Source organism: Chenopodium quinoa, unplaced genomic scaffold, assembly GCF_001683475.1.
Source record: "Chenopodium quinoa cultivar QQ74 unplaced genomic scaffold, ASM168347v1, whole genome shotgun sequence".
Lineage (NCBI taxonomy): Eukaryota > Viridiplantae > Streptophyta > Magnoliopsida > Caryophyllales > Amaranthaceae > Chenopodium > Chenopodium quinoa.
Genome location: NW_018743574.1, coordinates 8,585,771 through 8,609,339, shown reverse-complemented (window position 1 = coordinate 8,609,339; position 23,569 = coordinate 8,585,771). Strand labels below are relative to the sequence as shown.

Here is a 23,569-nt window from a genome sequence, read left to right as displayed (position 1 = left end):
TTGTCAGATATGCCCTGATTGAATCCATCCAGGTTGAGCTTCTGTCTAGGATTCCAATAGGGTTTTCCTCGATGCTTCTCTTCTCCATTACTTCCCAAAAAACAGTTCGAGGAGTATCGGAGGAGGCGGATGATGCTAATTTCGAAAGTGCATCTGCCTGGTTGTTTTCTGATCTCGGCACTTGGATCAGATGGAAATCCTCAAGGGAGCCGACTGCTTGTCGGACCGCCTGTAAATACTTGATCATGGCCGGATGTGTTGCTTCGTATTCGCCATTGTACTGACTCACTATCAATTGTGAATCAGAACAGGCGTCTATTTTTCTTGCCCCTGCCGCCTTGCACATGCGGATCCCGGCTAGTAAAGCTTCATATTCTGCCTCATTGTTTGAAGCCTGAAAACTGAAGCGTAGAGCATACTCGAACCTGTCGCCCTCTGGAGATTGACATACGACGCCTGCTCCACAACCGTTTGAAGTAGAGCTTCCGTCCACATATACCTTCCAGACTTGGTCTGGAACTTGAGAGTCAGGAGGACGAGTCATCTCTACAATAAAGTCAGCAAAGGCTTGCCCCTTCACTGCTTTTCTAGGCTCGAAAGTAACTTCGAGACTCTGCATTTCTATGGCCCATTTGATCATTCGTCCGGACGACTCCATGGTGGTAAGGGGCCGCTTGATTGGTTGGTCGGTATACACGATGACTGCATGTTCCAGAAAGTAGGGCTTCAATTTTTTAACAGCCATGAAGAGTGCAAGACCAAATTTCTCCACTAGGGGATACCTCAACTCGGCATTTTTCAGTACGTGACTGACAAAGTAGACCGGGAGTTGACAGCCGTCCCTTTCAGCAAGGAGCACAGCGCTTACGCATGATCCGAGACGGCCAGGTACATGTAGAGATTTTCTTTGGGCAAAGGGCTGACCAGCCTCGGCAAGGAATGCAAGTGAACCTTTAATTTCTGGAAGGCGGCCTCAGCATCCGGCCCCCATTCAAACCTTGCCTTTTTCTTAATTGCCTGGAAAAAGTATAGGCATTTGTCGCCTGATCGGCTTAGGAATCTCCCCAAGGCCGCCAGACAACCTGTTAACTTCTGAACCTCTCGGACGGTACGAGGCGACTGCATGTCAATGACCGCCTGTACCTTCTCAGGGTTCGCCTCTATTCCTCTCTGGTTGATAAGGAATCCGAGAAATTTCCCAGACTCAACTCCAAATACACATTTCTTGGGATTGAGCATGACATGGTGCCGCCTGAGTGTGGCGAAAGTTTCTCGGAGGTCCGTCAGATGATCTTTCTGAAGTTTAGTCTTGACAATCATATCATCAATATATGCCTCGACGTTTCTCCCAATCTGATCAAAGAACACTGTGTTTATCATTCGTTGGAAGGTAGCCGGGGCATTCTTAAGACCAAACGGCATGACCGTGTAACAGTACAATCCCTGATCAGTGACGAAGGCCGTCTTCTCCTGATCTTTCTTCCATAAAGGAATTTGATGGAAACCAGAATAAGCGTCCATAAAACTCATCAAGGCATGGCCGGCTGTTGAGTCGACCAGATTATCAATTTTAGGCAGAGGGTAACTGTCTTTGGGGCACGCCTTGTTCAAGTCTGTGTAGTCTACACACATTCGCCAGGTGCCATTCGGCTTTTTAACAAGCACCACATTTGCAACCCAATCTGGGAAGTAACATTGCCGAATGAACCCTGCATCAAGTAATTTTTTGACTTCGGCGGCTGCCGCCTGACCTCTTTCTTCACCATGGTTCCGCTTCTTTTGCCGTACCGGCTTCTTTTTCGGATCCACAGCGAGTTTGTGTACTGCCAGATCAGGACTAATGCCTGGCATTTCATGGACTTCAAATGCAAAGATGTCCTTGTACTCTTTCAACAGGTTGTGAAAGTCGTCACCAAGGTTTCTTAGAGCAGTCGTCCCAACTTTGACTGTTCGGTCAGGACGGGAGTCGTCTAATATCAGGTCCGCATGCTCACCAGCCGGCTGAGGGCGGAACTCATCCGGCCGCTCCTCTGCCAATGATTGATATTTTCTTGCTTTTCTTGCGGACTCTGTTTGGGACGCCTTTCTTTTTTTGTCGCCTGTTTCTTGAACAGGCGCACTCTCCTTGACATTGTCAAGGTCTGTTTTTTCTCCACTTGACCCAGTGGCCATAACAGTGGGCTTGACATCCGAGAGATAGCACTCTCGGGCCATCCTCTGATCTCCCCTTAGGGAGCCGACTGTTCCATTATCCCTTTCAAACTTAAGCAGCATAAGTGACGGGATTATAACAGCCTTGGAATTATTCAGGGTTGGTCGACCCAGAATCATGTTGTAGGCCGAGAGTTCCTCTACCACTAGGAACCGGACTACCATGTGTCGTCCTTCCCCTTTTTCGCCCAGGCGAATGGGTAGATCTACTCGTCCCAGTGGGTGGACGACTCCTCCTCCAAACCCTATTAAAGGGTGGGAGGCCGGATGTATGCAGTCCGTCTGATATTTCAGTTTTGACAGACATTTGCTGCTGATGAGATCTGAGGAGCTCCCGGTATCTATGAGGATTCGGCCAACTCTCTGGTTGGCCACTTTACATTCAATAACGAGAGGGTCGTCATGCGGCCCCCTTATTCCTCCTAGATCCTCTTCAGTGATGACAATCTCAGGAAATGTATATTTGGACGGCTGTTCTTGGTGAACGGAATTTACATCTAACCGCCTTATATTATCTTTGTTGCCCCTAATAGTGGGGCCGCCTCCTGAGAAGCCGCCTGCAATGGTGTAGACGACTGCATCATCTGTATCGGAACTGTCGGCCTGTTGATTCTTTTTGGCCGACTGCTTTTTTGAGGAAGTGTTCCCCGTAGATTTCTTGACATAAGTGTCAAGATCACCTTGATCAGCCAAGCGGTCTAGGTACCGCATGAGACTGATGCAGTCATTGGTGTGATGACCAACGTCATCATGATAAGCACAGATTCTGTCTTGGTTCCGGTTGCTCGCAGAACCCTTCATGGGGAGCGGCTTCTCAATTGAGAGCCGTCCCTTTATTTCTTTTAGGATAAACTGGTTATCCTTGTTAAACACATACTTCGGGGAGTATGGTTTGAATTCTTTTTTCTTTTTCTGGGCCGGCTGTTTAGAGGAATCAGCCGCCCAGACCTCTTTTCTTTTCTCATCTTTGTTGGACGACTGTTTCTGTCGTCCCTCTCTTTTGTCGAACCTCTTCCCGTCCGACTGTTTCATCGTACACAGATCAGTCGCCTGTATATAGGCTTCTGCTTCAATCAAGGCCTCTTGAAGAGTCGCCACCCTTTTTCGAACTAAATCAAATTTGAAGGTAGACCCGTCTTTGAGACCTCTAAAAAAGTCAGTATAAGCTACCTCATCCGGTAACCCTTGAATCTGTATTCTCATCAGGTTGAACCGCCTGATGTAGGAACGAAGCCCCTCCTTCTCGCCCTGTTGAATTGTTCCCAAATCAAGGGTCGTTTTCTTGGCAGGGATGTTCATTGCGAAGTTGGAGGCAAATAAGTAAGCAAGCGTCCTGAAGCTGTTAACACAACCAGTCGGCAGGTTGCCGAACCATTGCTGTGCAATTCCCTTGAGAGTCGCTGGGAAACACTTGCACCAAGTGGGATCATCCAACCCTTGAAGATACATCAGGTTGGTGAATGCCATCAGATGGTCTTCTGGGTTAGTAGTGCCGTCATAGGCGCCTACTAGAACATTTTTTACTTTGGCCGGCTTAGCGGCTTCAGTAATTTCCTTGGAGAAGGCCGACGGCTGTTCCCCAAGTCTAAGCAGCCGTAGCTGCCAGTCCATAGGTTGGACGTTTTTTGCTGCAGGTCCACCAAATGGAGGTGGCTGCATAAAATACTGTTGTTGCGGCACAAATGGTAAGTTTGGTACCGCCTGGGCACTATGAAAGCCGGACTGACGGGAGGTGCCGCCTGACTGACTCTCATGGTACGACTGAGTATGCCTCATCGAGGCATTTCGCAAACTGTCCTGAAAATTTGAAGTAGAAGCCGATTCTGATAATCGGTCACTCTTCTTCTGCTCTAGCAGGAGCCGAGCATCTGTGAACGTTTGCTTTGACCCGTCCGCCTGAATATGACGAACCGGTTTCCTAGTTCCCGTAGGATAACGGAGTTTTGTAAAATCAAGAGCAGGTGGCTCCCGCTTCTTGGATTTAGGATGGGGAGTCGCCTCTCGCCCTTGAACTGGCTTCCTCTTCAGTGAAGTGGAAGGTTTCTTGGCCGACTGCTCTTTGACTGAAGCAGGCGGTTTTTTGTTGATCAACTCTTGAATCTCTCCCTTGAAGTCCCTCATGAAGGTCATGAGTTCGTTCCTTGTGATGGGAGCAGACCCATCAGTCGGCTGTTGCCGAGCAAGCGGTGCGCCTGCTGGCTCGCTTCCTGTTTTAAGATGCTCCCGTTCCCTCCTTTCGGTATGGCGGGTACGTCGGGCCCTTAGGGTCCCGTCTGGAGCTGTATGAGTTTCAACTTCAAATTCACTTTCGGTATCATGGTCCGACTGAACTTGAGGGTCGTCTAGGGGACGCCTCTCTTCTGGAGTCGGTACAGACTTGGATGCCATCTCTGAAGTACTCTCCCCACAGACGGCGCCAAATGTTTCGGGGTTTTCTGATGTCCTGCGGGAGAGTTACAATTCCGAGACTGGAACCGGACGCCTGTACCTGCAAAATAACGGAGACTCCTGAGAGCTCCGCCTCCAACGGTCAAGTTAGTACCTGATTAAGGAGTAATCAATACAGAAATTAAAGTAATGAGATCTCTCTAGGTGAGAGTGCTTAGTGTTGGTAATCTGCGTCGTTAGCGAGATTAGTCGGTTGTTAATAACTCTGTTCTTCTCTGCTTGATTTCTTGATTATTCAATCCTCCTGATTAATGAAGATTAATTGAGTATTTATAGCCTTGAGAAGCGTGCAACTCTCTAGGTTTAAGGTAAACCTAGGGCTGATCGGGCCTCTAGACTGGATTGGGCCTTGATGGCCGGTTTTCCCATTTGGCATGGGTGGACACGTGGCGTGTCTAAATTGGTCCGTAGAGGACGTATCTGTGATTGACACGTGGCAGGCTCCTGTTGGCCTTCGTGAAGGACACGTGGCGGAACCTGGTTGGTCCACTTGTCAGACGGTGATTGGTGGATAAAAATCCCCTAATCAAGAAGTAATCATAACGTAGTGAGTAAGTTGTCAATTTGGAGTAATTTTGCCTTCAAAAAAGGAAATTTTGACATTTGCTATTGGGGAAAACACCTCGCTTTACATTTGTCGTTAAGGTTTCGTTAAGTGGGACCCAATATTTCATTAAATAATATTTTAATTTATTAAAAATTAAACAAAAACTTAAAAAATTAAATTCCCAACCAACACACCTTCCCCCCTTCCCTTGCCAGCGCCCAAACGTTCCCCTGACACCGGCGAACCCCACCACCTCCATTTCCCCCCTCCTAACCACCTCTAAACCCGACAACGCCCCAAAAACTCCTTCATGCGACACCGCTCTTCTCCCTTGGCCCCTAAATCACGATTCACCACCGCAAAACCCCTTTTCCTCCCACGAAACCCTAGAAAACCTATCTCCTACTTGAAACATCCTAATCACTCCTCACATAGCCCCGAAACCCTAGCGGCTCGGTTTTTTTAGGGTGGGAGAGGAACGATTTGGGGGTTTTAGGGGTTAATGACGAATTTTTCTCGGGTTTTGTGGGAAGGATAGGGGCTTTGGGTAGGGGCAGAGGAGCTGGTCAGCGGCAAGGAGAATGGGCTGGCCGGAAAGGGGAGAGGGGTGATAGAGATGTGTTTCAGCCTTCGAGGCAGTGTTGATGGGGAAAAGGGTGGTGGCTGAGGAAGGAATAGCGGCTGGACGGTAGTTGAGCTCCATTAACGGAAATAGTAACGATGTAAGACATCAAGTAATTATTTTTAACAAAGTGTGATTTAGGTGGTAGCAAAGAAAAAAAAAAAAAAAAAAAAAACGACAGCAAAGGTAAAGCGAGGTGTTTTTCCTAATATCAGATGTCAAATTTTTTTATTTTTTTTTTTTAAAAAAACCATGAGTATATGACTGATGCAGGCAGCTGAACAGGTGCCGTGTTTCATTATCATTTATCAACGCAACGCTAAAAATACAAGTTACAGAAAATGGAGAAACGACGAGCTTACGCGCTGCTATGGCAATGGCGTGCTTCTTCAAGGCCTCTTTCCTCCAATCACCGTTCTTTACTTCCCAACTCTCGATCCTCCGATTCAGGTTTCTTCTCTCTCCATTGATCCTTGCTTTATTTCCTACTATTGCTATTCGAATTGCTGAAAATTGTGATATTCTATTTTGTTAATCAATTTTTGTTGAAATAATTCAAATTTTGAACTGAAATCAAGTAGTATAACTATGATTATTCTCTAATTATCGCTTACTCAATTAATTTTTTGGAATTATGATGTTTAAATACAATAGCAACTGTTGGAGGAAAGAGGGAAAAAAAGAGGGCGGGTAAGAAGAGGGTCAAGGGTCTGCGTTTTATGGTTAGGCAGTGGTGTGGATGAGATTTGATTTCATGTCTCGGGTTTCACCCTCGATACTTTTGATCAATTAAGCAAGTTGACCTTCATTGTCCACAACTCCACTTTGGGTGTTGTATTTGTCAAATTCTTTATTAATTAATACGAAGGATGGAGTACTGTGTAGTGTATACCAATATTTGTTAAATGGAGGGTGATCCATGATAGGAGAGTCCATGAAGTCAAATTGATTCCACAAATAAAAAAGAGAGGCATTGAGGATTGGAGGGAGTAATTTTTTTTGTCAATGGTACTTGCTTTCATTGTGAATGTGACAAGGATTAGGGAAATGCCTAACAAGCCAAAAGATTCCGGGCTTTTACTAATATGGCTTAGTGCTGATCTTCTAAATGGTTTGATGCTACACCAGTTTTAATTTTAATGATTGCTGCTCTTTTCTTAATTTCAATTCATGTCCATAAGGCTTTGTTGTTGTTGCTCTTTTCGCACTCAAGGGGAAAAAGATGCTCCTACCTTAGTAGGGGTTTTGTATAATGAAGATGTGGGGTTTTTAGTGGATAAGTATCATCATAGACTCATAGTAGTAGTACCTTGGTGGATCATTCATTCCACTTAGCATAAATAAAATTTGGATGCACTTTCATAAGATAACATCAAACTTTTACAGGCTCTATGTTTAACTTTGGTAGAAGTTTCACATCATTAAGCTCATTCACTGAACAACAGAGGCAGAGTTTTCAGCAATTACACAACATATTGATAGATCGCAGAGTGCTTCATCAGGGTACTTTTCTGAGAAGCTCAAATCTTCCGGTAAGATTTTATGGATCTGCACCATTTGAGAGAAGTGCATCATTCTCAGAAATAAATACCAAGGATATCACCTACTTTAAGAGTATTTTGGGGGAGAACAATGTAATACAAGACCCAGATAGGCTTCAGCCTGCAAACTCAGATTGGATGCATAAGTACCAAGGCTCAAGCAAGCTTATGCTACTACCCAGGACCACTGAAGAGGTAATTGTCCATTTTTCTTGTCTAATTCAAGTGCCAACTTAAGAAAGCAACTATGTTATGAATCATGGTCTCGGCATAGAAGAATCATTTACTCATCACAGTGTTACTTGTAATGTGGATTGTGGATAGTTCTGGTTCATTGTCAAACATGGAAATAGGATTCAATCTCCGTGGGACGCTAGGTTCTATAGATAAAACTATTCACCATTTAAGTAAAACTATGATTCTTTGTTTTGTACCCATACAAATAAATTATAACTAAGTTCATAAGAAAATGAAGCTTTAAGACTCATATATATGCCCAAAGCCCCAAACAGCTTTCCAGGTTATTGTGAGAAATGGATTATGATGATACTACTCATGCTATTTTGTTTCACTTTCCAGGTTTCTCATATAATGAGATATTGCAACTCTAGACATTTGGCTATCGTCCCTCAGGGGGGTAATACTGGTCTTGTTGGTGGAAGTGTGCCTGTCTTTGATGAGGTAAACTAATATTTTTTTTAAAGAACTAGGATGTTAACCCTTTTAATTATGCCAAGGAGGCAAGGAACTATTCTTTTAATAAACGCTGTAAAATATATGAAAATGTTACCTTTGTGTTATCATTTTGTTTAATCCATCATTTTGTCAAAGTATTGACTTGTAGGCTGTGTGCTTTATGTCAAACACAACATTTTCACATCCCACTGGCAACGAATGTTAGAAAATTTTGTTAGGTGTGCCAGTCCTGGTAATATGTGCTGCAGATTTGAGCAGTTGATTGTAGCTTGATTGAACCAAATTCTGATTTCATAATGATGCTGTTTAAGCTGTTAATACATGATTTATACAGTTGTCTCTGTGTTTCTGGACTTTGTTAAACTGTCCTGAGCAGAGTTAGTACTTGAGTCCCTGTTTTTGGTCTGTATGGAGCCTGGAGCTATAAAGGGAAACCATATATACTCCCTCCGTCCCATAATTTGGTGCCTATTTCTCAAAAAACACGGTGATTAAGGAGAATGGTGGAAGTAGAGGAAAATTCTATTGAAAATATAAAAAGTAGAGAATATTGTATGGGAATAATAAAAAGTAAAGAATATTGTATGAAAAAGAGAAAAAGTAAGTAATGAGTTTTTGGGTATATATGCATTTTGTATGGAATTAAATAAAAAGTAAGTAATGATTATAGGTTATTTTTAGAAACAAGCACAACATTTTGGGACACCCAAAAAGGAATACAGGCACGAAATTATGGGACGGAGGGAGTATATAATATAATGTATCAAGGTCTTGGATACCATCCCTTGGAGACCTTAAAAAGGAGTTAGTTTATATCTACGTATGCTAGTCTTTTTAAGCTGTAAAGAATAAAAAATCAACTTTAATATGTGGAATGATTGCTTCCCTTCTTTTTCTTTTGTAGGTTATTGTCAACGTGAGTCAAATGAACAAGATCATATCTTTCGATAAGGTATGCCTTCTGTCATACTTAGCTAGTTAGCCTATCATGTAGTAGTAGTTAACTACTCTAAAAATCATGTAGGAATGCTAGCAAAAGTTGTAGGTAACTGTTTGAACTCTTATAGATTTTATGGAATTAGTGGCAAAAGGGTTAAAGGGGCATATAGTCTTAACAGACCTTATAGCTTTTGTTCTTCATATTTATTATTTTCCCTCTATCAATGGATGATGAGTAACCCTGTGCTATTCATTAACTTTATTATGCCTTCTAAAATGAATTAATAGATAAGGTCATAAGAGTACTTTAGCTCCATTTTTGTAATTCTTCCAACTTCCAATTGTAAAAACTTGTAGTATTTTTTAGGTCAGTGGTATACTGGTTTGCGAAGCAGGATGCATATTGGAAAATCTGGAATATTTTTTGGACAATGAAGGGTAATCTCTGTTATGTTAATTCGTGAATCATATGTATGGTATCTTAAGTGCCTAACTGTGCTACTAGGTCAATGAAAATGAGTGCGATATGAAATTTGATAATTTGAGGTTGTGAAAGATATTTCGGTTTTATTATTCTATTATGTGTTCAAATATTGTATCAACTTGTTCTTTTATGAATACTTGTGCTCTTTTATCTTGCATTATTCTTCTTGCATTTCCAAATGTCTATTGTATATTAGTTTGTATGATTGTGTGATACTATAGTGACAGCTTTAGAAAAGTAGTATAATCCTTACTTCAAGGTTTTTTTTTTTTTTTTTTTTTTTTTTTTTTTTTTTTTTTTTTTTTTTGCAGTGCTATTTCAGATGTTATTGTATGTAATACTTATGCTGAATTTTTTTATTCTTTAGATTTGTGATGCCTCTTGATTTGGGAGCCAAAGGAAGCTGTCAGATAGGTGGAAATGTTTCTACCAATGCTGGTGGCTTACGCTTGGTTCGTTACGGATCTTTGCATGGAAATGTTTTAGGTAGTGTATCTTTGCATTTAGGTTTCCCTTATCCCAACTTCCATGTATTAATTATGTTAACATGTAATACCTTTGCAGATGTTTTAAAATTATTTAAATGACAATCATAAATTTAAGCTATAAGCAAAAGAAATGTAAAATAGTGGTGTTTCAAGCCTACATATTTATTGTTTGCTTGGATCTATATCTGATAAATGGAAAATCAAATAGGATACTTGTCTTTGTTTTTCTTCATTGTAATGAATGATGAACTTCAAATGGAGGTTAGACATAGACTATTACTCTGATGAAACTTCCAAATTTTTTTTTTTAGCTGAAATAAAAATGCTTAGATCGTCTCTTAGATGAAATAATTATTGGCGTTCTTAGTGTACAAGTGAGAAAGAGTGACTGATTAAGTCTAGAGACAGGTGGGGAATTATGGGAAGATTGACTCAGGACAAACGTTAGGTAGGACTAGGATGGATTGGAACCTTGTGCATGGCTAGACTGATTTTTCTTTAAGCTTAATGCATGTGATAGCTTGTGTCTTCGTTGCCTTGTGTTGACAGTACTGCTTCATGGTCTTCGCCTATGGATGGCAAGGCTACACCTGTGTGCGTGTAGACCACATATATTCGTGGTCCACATTCTGCTGACTCTGGTTTATTGTGAAAAGCATGGACTTTGTGGAGCAATGCCCCTAAGGAGACATCTCTGTTTGCTTTAGTGTGTGGCTTATCCAAGTAACTGCCTGATATCTGCCATTGGCATGTTGGTAGACAACAACTAAGCATGGATAAGGATGAGAGCATTGGCAACTGTGGCAGACCAAGAGACATTATGTGGTGTACCTTGCAAAATGCCCAATTCTAATTGCTGCTAACCACCTTCTATGTATGAAGTGGCACATCATTGGATATAGCTTGGAGATCTATAGTGCCGGGTAGTATTCCAATGCCAAAAAGGCAAAAAACATGTTGGTTGGCTAAAGGCACATGCCATATCACACAGGGAAGTAGGTTTGTCATTGGTAATTTATAAATGGAAGACCAATACTCATATCATCATACGTCTCTGTGCATGTACACTTACCCTATTGCTGTTCGTATGTCATTTCTTTTGAGTAAGCTACCGTGATGAACTGAAGTGGCATTATGTGACTAGCCTTCTCGATATGACTTTATGCAAGATAAACAAGGAAAACATATGTAGAGTACAATATTTGTGTAAGTTATTTCTTTAGACACACCACTACTCAATTGGGTTTTAAGTTGTTAAAGAAAATTTATACACTGTTTAATGAGAAGCTTTTTCAATTTTAGGTTGCTTACATTTTTTCATCTTGACATCAGAAATGATTTTATCAGCTACTAGTACAGCAGTTACATTAGAATTCTTCTGTAGGCCTTGAAGCTGTTTCAGCCGATGGTACTGTGATGGACATGCTGGGTACCTTACGCAAAGATAACACTGGGTATGACTTGAAGCATTTGTTTATAGGTATGTGACTAAACTTTGATTTTGTTGTTGTTGTTGTTTTTTTTTTTGTTTTTTGTTTTTTTGTTTTTTTTTTTGCAAGTCTTAAGTAAGTGAATGATAACATGCAATCTTTGCCCCCGACAGTAATGTATATATGCTTCTCTGGTTGCAGGAAGTGAAGGATCACTTGGTATTGTGACTAAAGTTTCCATTCTTACTCCCCCAAAGCTGTCTGCTACTAACCTTGCCTTTTTGGCATGTAAAGACTATCTCAGCTGTCAGGTACCTTGTTAGTATCCAGCATGTAATGCCTATCATATTTATGTATGATCATAAGTTGTGTTCTTATTTTAAGTCTGAGTAGTGAACAGTGAAATTTTCTTACTGTGAACAGTCAGTATCCAGTGGTGCCACCGAATAGATTTATGCTGTAGCTTGGAACCTGGTGGAGTGTTTCTTTTCAATAAAGGCTTAGTTTGGACTCCAAGTTGAGTTAATTATCTAGTCCTAGACTTAAATGTTTCCTTATCCTATTGAGAGTGAGAAAATGTATTGTTTTTGGCTACAAATAAAGAGATCCATTGGTCCACACAACTGGAGAATTTAGAAATAAACTTATATTCAGAGTTAAGAGTTTTTGTCTCTCCATCGAAGATTCAAAGGGTTATTGAATGTTTTGTCTCTCCATCACAGATTTAAAGGGTTATGCAACTTTCATCTTTTATCTTCATTTGCTTCACAACATTGAGCAGACCTGTTATGATAGCTTGTGAGAATGTTTCCTTTGAGTGTTGCTTGTTCAGCAAACCAAACCAAGTGTTAACCAACTTGTAGGATTCAGTGTGTGGATTCTCTAACTGGAAATTTCATCTGTTGCCCAGAAAGGTGAATGGAATGGAAAACCATATTTGTTTTGTGCACTTATCTGCTTAACTTGATCAACTAATATATTTTGAGTCTTCTACTACATATACTATCTAGTATAAACATAGTGCCTTGAAACTTGCATCCCACGCCTACTACACTGTAAACTCAAGAGTATGTTTTCTGGCATGTAGTTATTACTCTATCTGGAATCTAAAAATTTGAGTTAAAGATGGTTTGAACCTTGTCTTTATTCATTTAACTTCTGGGTCCAGTCAAATCTCTGAGGTGGTTATTTATTTTCCCGTGTCTATAGAAAATAAAGTCTGTTACCATGGATGCCTAATAGAGATAAAAAGTAATTCAACCAATTAATCTTTCCTATGTAATTCTTACAGAAACTTTTATATAAAGCCAGAAGGAAACTTGGAGAGGTCTTATCAGCGTTCGAGTTCTTGGATAGTCATGCAATGGACGTGGTAAGCTTTTTCTTGATAGATATGGTTTTAAGCTGCATTCTGCTGTGAATCACATACACATGCTTGATATCTGAAAAATTGATTTTTGAAAATTGCATCTCTGGCTGCACTGCTAACTTCTGTTAAAATAAAGCAAGATTTGTTAAACTGATTTGTGTCTATGGTGTCTAAGTTTTATTCAAATAGCTAAATTTGAAAATTTGGAAATTAAATCATTTAGTTTTTTAACTGATTTGTAGGTGCTAGAAGCCTAGAACGTAACTTGTGATGGTATTTTTGGTCACTTAAACATTCTATGTCCTAACATTATAACATATCTTGCAATTGCTTCCACAAAATTTTGTTATTTTAAAGTATAACATGGGGATTCTGTGGTTAAACCATCAATGATTGTTTCTATTTGTTTTGGTAATTTGTTTTCTTGTTTTAATTCGAGTTTTAGGCATTTCAGAATGTCTAGAAAATAATTGTATGGGGAACGTGTCTTTCTCTCTTGTAAATGACTCTCCTAATAATTTCTTCAATACTTTCTTTGGATGCACAAGCATAACTCTGTCACATATATTGCTACTCCCCTTATTTCAGAGACAAATATACTACTGTAGTTAACTCCTGTCCTTGCTTATAGCGGCTATAGTAAAGTATGAAAAAAGTTCAATCTATTATATTCTTTCCTTCCCATTCAAACATCCTGTTAGGGTTTCGATGACTAATTTCTACCTTTGTGGCATACTGGATTACTGGCATTCTCATCATATTATTCTAGCTTTGCTATATAACCATATAAAACTTCAGGTCTCTCTAGTCTCTTTATAATTTTATTTTATTTTTTTTATTTTTTGGAGGATACACTAGTTTGTTTGTCATTTTTATTAATATTCAGTTAGGCATTTGATGACTAATTTCTACCTTGATGACTAATTCCTATGAACATCAATAAGATACAGACTGACCTGGCTGATTCTGTTACAGGTGTTGAATAATCTAGAAGGTGTTAGAAATCCATTGCCTCCTGCAGTGCACAACTTCTATGTTCTGATTGAGACCACAGGGAGTGATGAATCCTATGATAGGTATGTATCTGAAGTTATTAAATCAGTTGTTGGTTTGCTGCTGTCTTGTTTCTAACAAGGCACACAACAATTGGCATGTTTTAATGTTGGTGTTTCTCTTCCATCAACAATGTCTAGATTGGGGGTACTTATAAGAGTTATAACACATATATACTTGTGTATTTATCTTTGATCAAGTAGCTAAGTGCTGTATCAAGCATAGGGGGCTCTCTCTCTCTCTCTATCTCTGTTGCTAGGTTTTCTGTTTGACCTGGTCTCTCTTCCCTTTTTCTCTAGCCTGACTCCTAACTGAGGCCCATCTTGCTAACTTGAAAGAAAAGGATGTGTAGTTTGCTTACATATTGTTTTATTGGTTGCCAACAGGATATTGTTATAAATAATGTTTAGTAATTCATAGATCTGAAATTGGATGATGGTTATGTATCCAGAGAGAGGCTTGAGACGTTCTTGTTTGGCTTGATGGAAAGTGGTTTAATATTAGATGGTGTGGTTGCTCAAGACATTAATCAAGTATCTTCATTTTGGCGTATCCGTGAGGTTTCAACCTTAACCTTTCTTTTGTTTTTCCCATAATATGTAATGATGATTGCCCATTTTATATGTCTTTTTCCACAAATCATGAATTCTAAGAGGGAATCCATTGTGTATTCATATAGCTAACATTTATCTTCACGAGTCCATTATTTCTAATTCTGGGATTCTTGCCCACTATTATGACAACTATCCATCTTTCTATTTTAGATTCTGATTTCATATGCTGCAGATTGAGTCACAAATTGTGTAAGGACAAGCCATAACCTTGCTAGTTGTATTCAAAACTCTTATTTGTTGCCTTGAAATTCATGCCTACTTGCTTATATGTTCTCATAATGTGTTTGTACATAAAATTCTTGCCTACTTGCTTATATGTTCTCATATTGTGTTTGTACATAATTCATTGCATTTTCCACCTAACCTTTTCCATTTCTGCTTATTTCCTTGTATTATGGGTGTCTTGCATTATATATGTCGTTGGATCTTGCTATTCATATTCTTTTATTTCATTGGGCTTGCAGAATCAGATTTTTTTACTATATTTGCAGGGTATACCAGAAGCATTGATGAAGTTTGGGGCTGTATACAAGTATGATTTGTCTTTACCTTTGGAGAAAATGTATGATCTTGTTGACGAAATGCGAGCACGCCTAGGTAAATCCCTCTGTTTTCTTTGCATCTTGGTGTATCATGCTTTTCTTTGTTTTCTTTTAGCCTTAGGTTAGGTACTATGATTCATTATTTAGTGTCATTTCTGGAGAGGTGAGCATATTACCAGATGGAGATATGGAATTATGGATAAGTAAGCATTTCTTTCATAGGGAGGCCTTTCTCTATGATGGATGAGCAGCCTATCATGATGCTTTAAGCGAGGAGAAAATGTATATGACTTACAGCTGTATGGAGCAACCTGAGAGAAGTTTGGTTAGAGTGAGGTTTGCCACCCATATTTTGTGTTTGGGGGGGGGGGGGGACAGGGTGTTCATAATCTGGAAAGTCTAAATTACAATGTTATGGTGACATGTTTTTCAAAATTTGAATTACCCTATGTGTAAGTAGGTTTCAGTGAAAACCATGACGATGCTCAAGAAAAGGTACAATATCCATGTGAATCATTATTTTTGACTAAACTGGAAGAGTGGAAGATATGGTACAAATTACATTGAGAAAACGGGAAAATAAAAAAACAAAAAGGATTATTTAATTGCTGGCCCAATTTAGTAATGTCATGTATCTGCACTTCGTTGTGGTCATTAAACCAAAATTTGGAGTTTCTCTTGTTTAACCAAATTGGTAAGATGTGGAATCTAGCTCTCCCAGATTTCAGTCTTAGCATTAGCTTGGCCACGTTTGTAGGTAACCCTGCCAAAGTTGTGGGGTATGGCCACATGGGAGACAGCAACTTGCACCTCAATATAACATCTCCTCAGTATGATGATGATGTAAGTTCTTCTATCTTTTGGGATGGGTTGAACAGCATGCTGAATACTGTTCCTCAAATAAGTGTGACTGTGTGAGTGTTGCAGATTTTAGCACAAATTGAGCCCTTTGTCTATGAGTGGACATCTAAGCATCGTGGGAGTATCAGCGCTGAGCATGGGATTGGATTGATGAAAGCAAATAAACTCTACTACAGCAAGTCGCCTGAAGTGGTAATGGCTGACTTTATCATTTGCATTAATTTTTTTTTTTGCAAGCTGCTCCCCCTCCCCAAGGAGAATTGGATAAAAAATGTTCTGTTAAAATGTTTCTCCATTACAAATTTCAGGTCCTTAGCTAGCTTGCATGTCTTCTCTCTTTTCTTTTTTTTGTTCACAGTATATTTTCTACTAACAGTTTGCATTGAATCATGGCTTTTTTCTGATACGGATGTATATCACTGGGATATACATTTGATATTGTGGTTGATAAGATACCCATTCTGCAAACTTGAATTTTATTGTAACTGAAACAGGACAGATAAACCTGTTGGATGTTTTCATGTCAACTGTATGCTCCCATTTCTTGCCTATCTTTCTCATACATCATATTCCCTATTTGAGTCTAAATTTTCTGGCAAATTTCACACAGGTACAACTAATGGTTTCTATCAAGAGGTTAATGGACCCGAATGGCATACTTAATCCCTATAAAGTTCTTCCACATTGTCTGATTGCCAACAACTAAGGTAATGCATGGTTTCAACTAATTTATTTTATCAATCTCATGGCGTCAATTCTTCAAAATAAGACTTTTTTTTTGAAGTTGATGCAGGCTACAAGAACAACTTAGCAAGTTATAATAGAGAGAAGTCCACATCTTCCATATTACTGAATATCACAACCCAGCAGAAGAAAGGATAATTGATATCAATAAGAACCTAAACAACATTCAAAAGCTATAATACAGAGAAGTCCACTTCTTCAACAAATGTTATCAAATTCCTGCTTACTGTAAATCTTGTATGCAAAATATGTCACTGCTAACTTGAAGACACTACTTCACAGGGAAGCAAATCTAAATCAGGCTAAGCTGTTTACTTCACTGGTCACTGCATAAAGTCACTATGTGGCACACTTGACTATTATTTTACATCTTCAATGAAAAGTTATCTTACTGAGTATTGTGCTAAGGATCCTGCCATTTATGTGACCTCTGATTATTATGTTACTGCTATGTTGAGAGATCATAAGTTTGTGTTGTTGAAAATGTAGGGTAAGTTTGATCTTTCTGGTTTGATGATGGACTGAAGTTCATGTTATTAGTGTTAGTGATTATTGGTAAAACACTTGCTACTTGCCGAAGAGTTCTCAGTCGTGACTGTGAATTTGCTGCCCTGATTCACATTTATTCTCCTACAACTAAAAAGCTTCTCTCCTTTCTTAGACAAATAAGCTCCTCATGTATGAAGTATATATGCTTTAGCCTTCGTATCACTTGAACCTAAAGCAAGTTGTGTCTATGGCTGGATTTGGTGCTTGGAATCCCAGGTTGGGATTAGATTGATATCTTATTCTTCATGCACTAGTATTCGTGGAGTTATTATGTTAAATGTATCAAATTTATGTATTCCTAGAATATTCTTTAATACATATCAATATATCATGGTATAATATTATGCATTTGGAATTTTGAATATATATGATGGTATGTGTATTTCACTATTTCGCATTTAAGATAGAAGTGGGCATAAAGTGGACATATGCTAGTTGCTGATTTGACAAGTTCCTTTCTCTCATTAGGTTGAAGATAATATTTAAAATTTGTTTCAAGTATAGATGCCGATGTTTTTAGTTTGCTATTCCGTACTTGGTATTTTTGTAAATATTTCAACAAGTTAATATGATTGGTTTATTTTACATACCATTGAAGTATTGGCTACTTGGTAAGTTTTTTTTTTTTTACCTAAAATTTTAAAGGTATGGAGTTCAAATCCTACCAAATGAGGGTGTATAGGGGTAGGGATTTGAGGATTTCCTTACTCTCCCCTACACTCCAAAGTGTTTAGCCCGTAAACACTAGACCAAGATACCGTTAGGGTTGAGGTTTAATTAATTTTCTCCTTACCAAAAAAAACGGGTGTTGATTTATTTAATTTTATCTATTATGTGGCCCTAATAGGACCTCCAAATGCATAGTTGGTAATTGAAATCATCCCTTGTACCTCTTGGCTACTACTACAATATACATTTGAAAAAGTCATCATGGAGACAAACTCATTCTCGGGGCTTTAGAGGCCTATTATGATTCCCAAAGCAATTTTTATAACATTGAGAGACACCCAACCTCCAAAAGTATACAAAATAAAATTTATAAAGTCTACAATTCGTATGATGAAATAAAGAATAAATGTAATTTTATGAAAATTAATCACACGAAGTTTAAAATAGTTAGCCTATATACAAATAAAGAAATATTTATAATGGATCTAGTATGTAAAAGGAAAGGTTAAACAATCAATAAAGGAACTATTTAAGAAAATCGATCGAATATAACACAAATTATCGTATATTAGGTCACATTTACAATAGTTTAATTAAGAATTAACATATCTTTTGATTTCCTTTTATTGCGTCTTGATTCTCGAGGGAGAGTATTAGGAGATGACATTCTTGAAGGTAATTCAAATAATAGAAGACATCATGAAGTTCATATTACGTGGAAAACACCTCTTATAGGGTGGGAAAAAAATGATGAGGCTGCTAAAGGATTGTTAGGTCCTAACTGATGTATGTGTACACCTTAAATTTTGGTTCATGATCCTTTTTCCAAGATGTATAAGATAGACTTGGTTTTGTGCTTAGACTTTAGAGATTCGAAAGGAATGTAGATAAATAATTAACATGCGATTCTAATTTCCATGGGCAGAGAACCATAAGGAAGATATTACATAAACATTAAGCCTTTAATGTTGTTTCGTTTTTAAAGCTGATTTCAGAATTGTGATATATGGAATAAACTTTATCTATGTATATAGAGATACAAAAACCAATATATATGAAAAATAAACTTACAGTTTTAGCTTTACAAGCAAAGAATTGACTACCAAGCAAAGCTTAAGAGGGGACTCACTTTGTGACTTTGAAATATTAAGTTCGAATCCCACCAACTACAAAAATACTTTGGAGTAAGGGAATTCTCTTAGCTCTTTGAAGGTAGAAAAAAAAAAATTAGAAAATTGTTGACTAAAATACAAGTTGATTAAGAAAAATCAATAGGAGTAGAGTATAATACAAATTGTCGTATATCGGGCCATAATTACATACAAGTAGTACAATTAGGGACAAATAAATACTTGGTCCTTTCGTTTCATTTTGTAGTTTATAATATTTCTCCGACAATTGAAATTCTCCCTTTCTTTCTGCCCCTCCGTTTACCCTTTCTCTCTCAATCAATCGCTGCTAACCAAGATGACCACCTCCTCCGCCACCTCTCGAAAGGTTTTTTTCCTTCTCTCTTCTTCTTCTTCCTTTTTATAATCCGATTTTAAATTTCCCCAATTTCAATTTCTGTAAATTTTAATTTATATTGGATTTTTAATCTGGCAAAAAAACTTTTTTTTTTTTTCGATGTTTAAGACACTTAGCAAAATAGCAAGCAATAGACTCCAAAAGGAACTCGCTGAGTGGCAGCTCAATCCTCCTACTGGTTTCAAGCACAAAGTCACTGATAATCTTCAAAGGTATTACCTTGTGTCAATTTTAATTTCAGTTTTTTTTTTTCTAGGGTTTTGATCCAATGATCAAAATTTAAATTCTGGGTATCATTCCTTTTATGATTTCGGGGTCTGGGTATTCTTTTATTTTCCCTAAATTTGATTGGATTATGAAACAAAAAAGGTGGATAATTGAAGTGAATGGAGCACCAGGAACACTGTATGCTAATGAGATATACCAACTTCAAGTTGATTTTCCTGAGCATTACCCCATGGAAGCTCCTCAGGTCTTTTTCTAATTCTTTTCAATTTGTTGATTTTCATATTAAATTGTCTTTTCTTTTAAATTTTTTCAATTATATGTAATTTTTTTAAAAAAATTGTTGTTGGTATAGGTGATCTTTTTATCCCCGGCTCCAATCCATCCCCACATATACAGTAATGGCCATATATGCTTAGGTAAACTCTTCATTTTCACTTATAATATCAAAATTGTTACATTTGTAATTCCTGCATACTCTTGTACTTGTTTGTACTACTCATGGCCGTGAATGTCCCATTATATTGTTTTCGGAACGATCTAGCTTCGTCGGGTTTTATCAATGGCTTTATTTTATCTCAACTTTGGCTGTTATTGGTATAAGTTCAGTAGAGTTATCCCTTGACCATGTGTGTGATCACTTGCTGTTTTATGTTGAAACACTCTTTAATTTATTCGTCTCACTGTGTTATATTTGTCTCTACCGAGTTTATACTTGGTACTGGGGTTCTTTCCATACCGAGACTTAGATTTGATGTTTTATGCTGCAAATTTAATAGGTAATCACCTGGATTAGCCTTAACTTTTAAACCTTTTTTCTTTGCTATGAGTTCATATTCTGTTATGTTCTGTGTTAAGATGGTCTTTGATTAATTATGTGTCATTCAACTCGATTAGGTTATGAGTCTCATTAAGTGGGTTGATCCATTTATCTTATTGTTCTTTTCACTTGAATGGCTTCATAGTATCATTTTGCAGTTATTGCGCTTATGGCTTTAGCTATAATCTGCTTGATTACATTTTAGCTATAATCCTATGGCTTCTCCCATGGCATGTCCCTTTATCTGTTACCTGGTGAAATTTTCAGTAATGAGGAATTTCTTATATATGTTGCTCTGAGAATACAATTTTTTTATCTTGCTGATTTGCTGATGTTATCAGATCTGTGACTGGGGGCTAATTATTTTTCAAAATGGCATGCTGCATACTAGCTCCTTCTGTTTAACTCTTAATTAAATTTTCTTAAAATCCATATCTAAACACTTGGATTTCCTTAAAATCCGTTTATTAACACTTGGATTTACTTCCTTGATGGCACTTTATTAAGATTTTATAATTATGGCTTGGTTATCGTTGCAGATATTCTGTATGACTCATGGTCCCCGGCTATGACAGTGAGTTCTATCTGCATTAGCATTCTCTCAATGCTATCAAGTTCTACAGTGAAGGTGTGTCATCTGTTTCTCTTTGTACTTGTGTAATATTTCTATCATTGAAGAGAGGAAGGCTACTCCTAATGATGTTTCTGCAATGATCATCCGATTGGAATCCTATTTGTTATTTTAAATTCCTTTTCTGGTCTATATCTGAACTCTGCAACTTACAATGAGAGAAATCTACTAATTTCAAATTTTAACCGTGCAGGAAAGGCCCGAGGATAATGATCGCTATGTGAAGAACTGTAGAAATGGAAGATCTCCGAAGGAGACTAGGTGGTGGTTTCACGATGACAAAGTATGAAGATGTAAACAAATCTCTGTCATACTTGTTCATGACATCAGATTAGTCTTCTAACTCTTTTAAGATTATAATGAAAGAAAGCTTTCTTGGCAACCAGATAAATAGTTGTCCTGTTTCATAGTAAATCAGGAAAGCTTTGTTTTTTGTATAGGATAAAACCTTGCTACTATTTCATAATGTGTGATGTTGATTGAAGTTGGGTCTTCAATTGGTGGTTTGAGGTTGCTCAAATACTCGAATTGTATGCTCATACGAATAATCCCTTCCTCATCAACACCCCCCCCCCCCCCAAAAAAAAAAAAAAAACCCCAAAAAAAAAGGATATGAACAGAGGAGAATTGTAATCTTCTCATATATGTACTCAAGGGAGTGCAATATGTTTTGCGTACCATCTTTATGTTCAGTGTTGTTTATTTGGCTTCACACTCCAGTATGTTTTATCATAACACTATGATTGCTGTACTTTCACATTCATTAGGGTAAAAAAAACAAAAGTGGAACATGGCTCTCCCACTAAATGCGTTGGGTACTGTTGTGGGTCACGCATAGTGAATGATAGATTTGAAGTCCAAACTAAAGTTCCCAGACACAACAGCATGTGACATTGATATTGGGAGATATAGCTCTCAAATTATTGGTGCGCATTTTATTGCTCAAGCAGATCCCAAAGTATGAGAATTGTAATAGCTAAATTACTATTGTCGGAGCTGTCTCTGCTCCGAGGCCCATGATTTTGGTAGTTTTTCATGAACGTATTTGGCGCTGAGGCCCATGATTTTGGTAGTTTTTCATGAACGTATTTGGCGCTTTGGATAGTAAGTGTTCCGAGGTCATGTAGTAACACATCATGCGAGTAGATTCATTTAGGTGCATTGCCCGTTTTGGTCCGATCTTTAGCTATGTCGATATCCTCCATTATGTGATGATTGGTCTGTTTGAACTAGGGGTGTTCAAAATACCCGACCCGCTGACCCGCAAAATACCCGACAGGTAATTTTAGAATTTTTGTCATTTTCCGGGTCGGGTACCCGACCCCCTAAAAAGCTTTTATTTCGGGTCGGGTAATGGGCCGGAGTTGAGTAAAGCGGGTACCTGACAATTACCCGAACCATTATTTTTACTCTAGGTTAACTGACTTTACTCTCCTGTCTCTCCACTCCACCTCAATAATTTTCTCTTGCGCCGCACACCTACTGTCTACTTCTCATCTCATACTATCAGAATTACAAACTCTTACCTCTCACTCCACCACAACCTTGAATTATCTAATTATCTAATTCTCCAGCAACCATACCACAAAAATTTAGGTTTTGTCTCTCTTTTACCCTCCCTCACTGCCACAATCTCTATTTCCTCAAAGCCCCAAACCAGACGACCCAACAACACGAACACAAGCGAGGATAGAAACTGAAAATTGATTCTTTGATGAACGGAACTTCTCCACCACCGCTTCTCCATGGTGCGCTCAAAGTTTTAAGTGTGGGTCGCCGGAAATCGACAATCGAGATGACGTAATTTCAAGTTCAAGTGAGATGAATGGTAGGATGAAATGGAGAAAGATGATAATGTCGTTTTGTATAAAGTATTTCTATATTTTGCATCCTAAAGGTCATTATTTGTTACTCAATTTCATGGAAATTGTTGGTTGAATTTTGATTTTATTTGATTTGTATATGAGAATCAATTTTTGTTGTTGCTGTATATGGCTTTATTCAATTGCAGGTTCATTTTTAATAAATTCGGGTACCCGGATTTCTCGGATCGGGTCATGGGCCGAGCATTTGACTACCCGCAACAGCGGGTACCCGCCTCTTCGGGTACCCGAAAAGCCGGGTACCCGGTTATGAACAGCCCTAGTTTGAACGTTGATGTTACTAGATTATCCAAAGAAACAAATATGGGGCATGGATGTTGGTCAATGACGAAAGGTCAATGGGTCGTCTCTTGGCTTTTGGAGTCCGGAAGAATCACGGATCCACGCTCGCTATAAATAATGCAAAACTTTGCGCATACTTTTTTTTTTTTTTGGCGTGATCTACGCTATAAATTTCCACTTGTAAATGGTAGAGAAACCTCTGTTTGACTGGTTCAATGTGGTTAAGCCATCTGTATTTTGAAAATTTTAATGTCTATTTATTTTCTTCTCAAGGAGCAAAGTAAAAGCTATTCCACATGCTAAAGATCTAAAGGTTGACATCTTTATTGTGTACATCTACTCTTTATAGAAGATAATAAAAATAATACGAAATAAATGATTTCTTACTCTTTAT

General features: G+C 38.3%; 2 protein-coding genes across 3 annotated transcripts; both read left to right on the top strand.

Annotated features, from left to right (window-relative positions):
- The first annotated feature begins 6,094 nt into the window (after nucleotides 1–6,094).
- On the top strand, nucleotides 6,095–17,091 carry LOC110682554 (D-2-hydroxyglutarate dehydrogenase, mitochondrial-like). 2 transcript variants are annotated; one of them, XM_021858908.1, is made up of 16 exons: nucleotides 6,095–6,278; nucleotides 7,215–7,564; nucleotides 7,949–8,050; nucleotides 8,970–9,017; nucleotides 9,372–9,442; nucleotides 9,856–9,974; nucleotides 11,361–11,456; nucleotides 11,608–11,717; nucleotides 12,698–12,778; nucleotides 13,751–13,851; nucleotides 14,280–14,388; nucleotides 14,934–15,039; nucleotides 15,742–15,827; nucleotides 15,912–16,037; nucleotides 16,456–16,552; nucleotides 16,639–17,091. In XM_021858908.1, exons 1-15 carry the CDS (start codon nucleotides 6,170–6,172, stop codon nucleotides 16,549–16,551), a joined length of 1,710 nt encoding a protein of 569 aa, XP_021714600.1. In that variant the 5' UTR covers nucleotides 6,095–6,169; the 3' UTR covers nucleotide 16,552; nucleotides 16,639–17,091. The 2 variants fall into 2 exon arrangements, with proteins under 2 accessions (XP_021714600.1, XP_021714601.1); XM_021858909.1 differs by having other exon boundaries at nucleotides 16,630–17,091.
- Nucleotides 17,092–19,151: 2,060 nt separating this feature from the next.
- LOC110682552 (probable ubiquitin-conjugating enzyme E2 16) lies at nucleotides 19,152–21,722 on the top strand. The gene is made up of 6 exons (XM_021858905.1): nucleotides 19,152–19,304; nucleotides 19,443–19,546; nucleotides 19,704–19,806; nucleotides 19,915–19,978; nucleotides 20,919–21,007; nucleotides 21,204–21,722. Exons 1-6 carry the CDS (start codon nucleotides 19,275–19,277, stop codon nucleotides 21,297–21,299), a joined length of 486 nt encoding a protein of 161 aa, XP_021714597.1. The 5' UTR covers nucleotides 19,152–19,274; the 3' UTR covers nucleotides 21,300–21,722.
- Nucleotides 21,723–23,569: the final 1,847 nt, after the last annotated feature.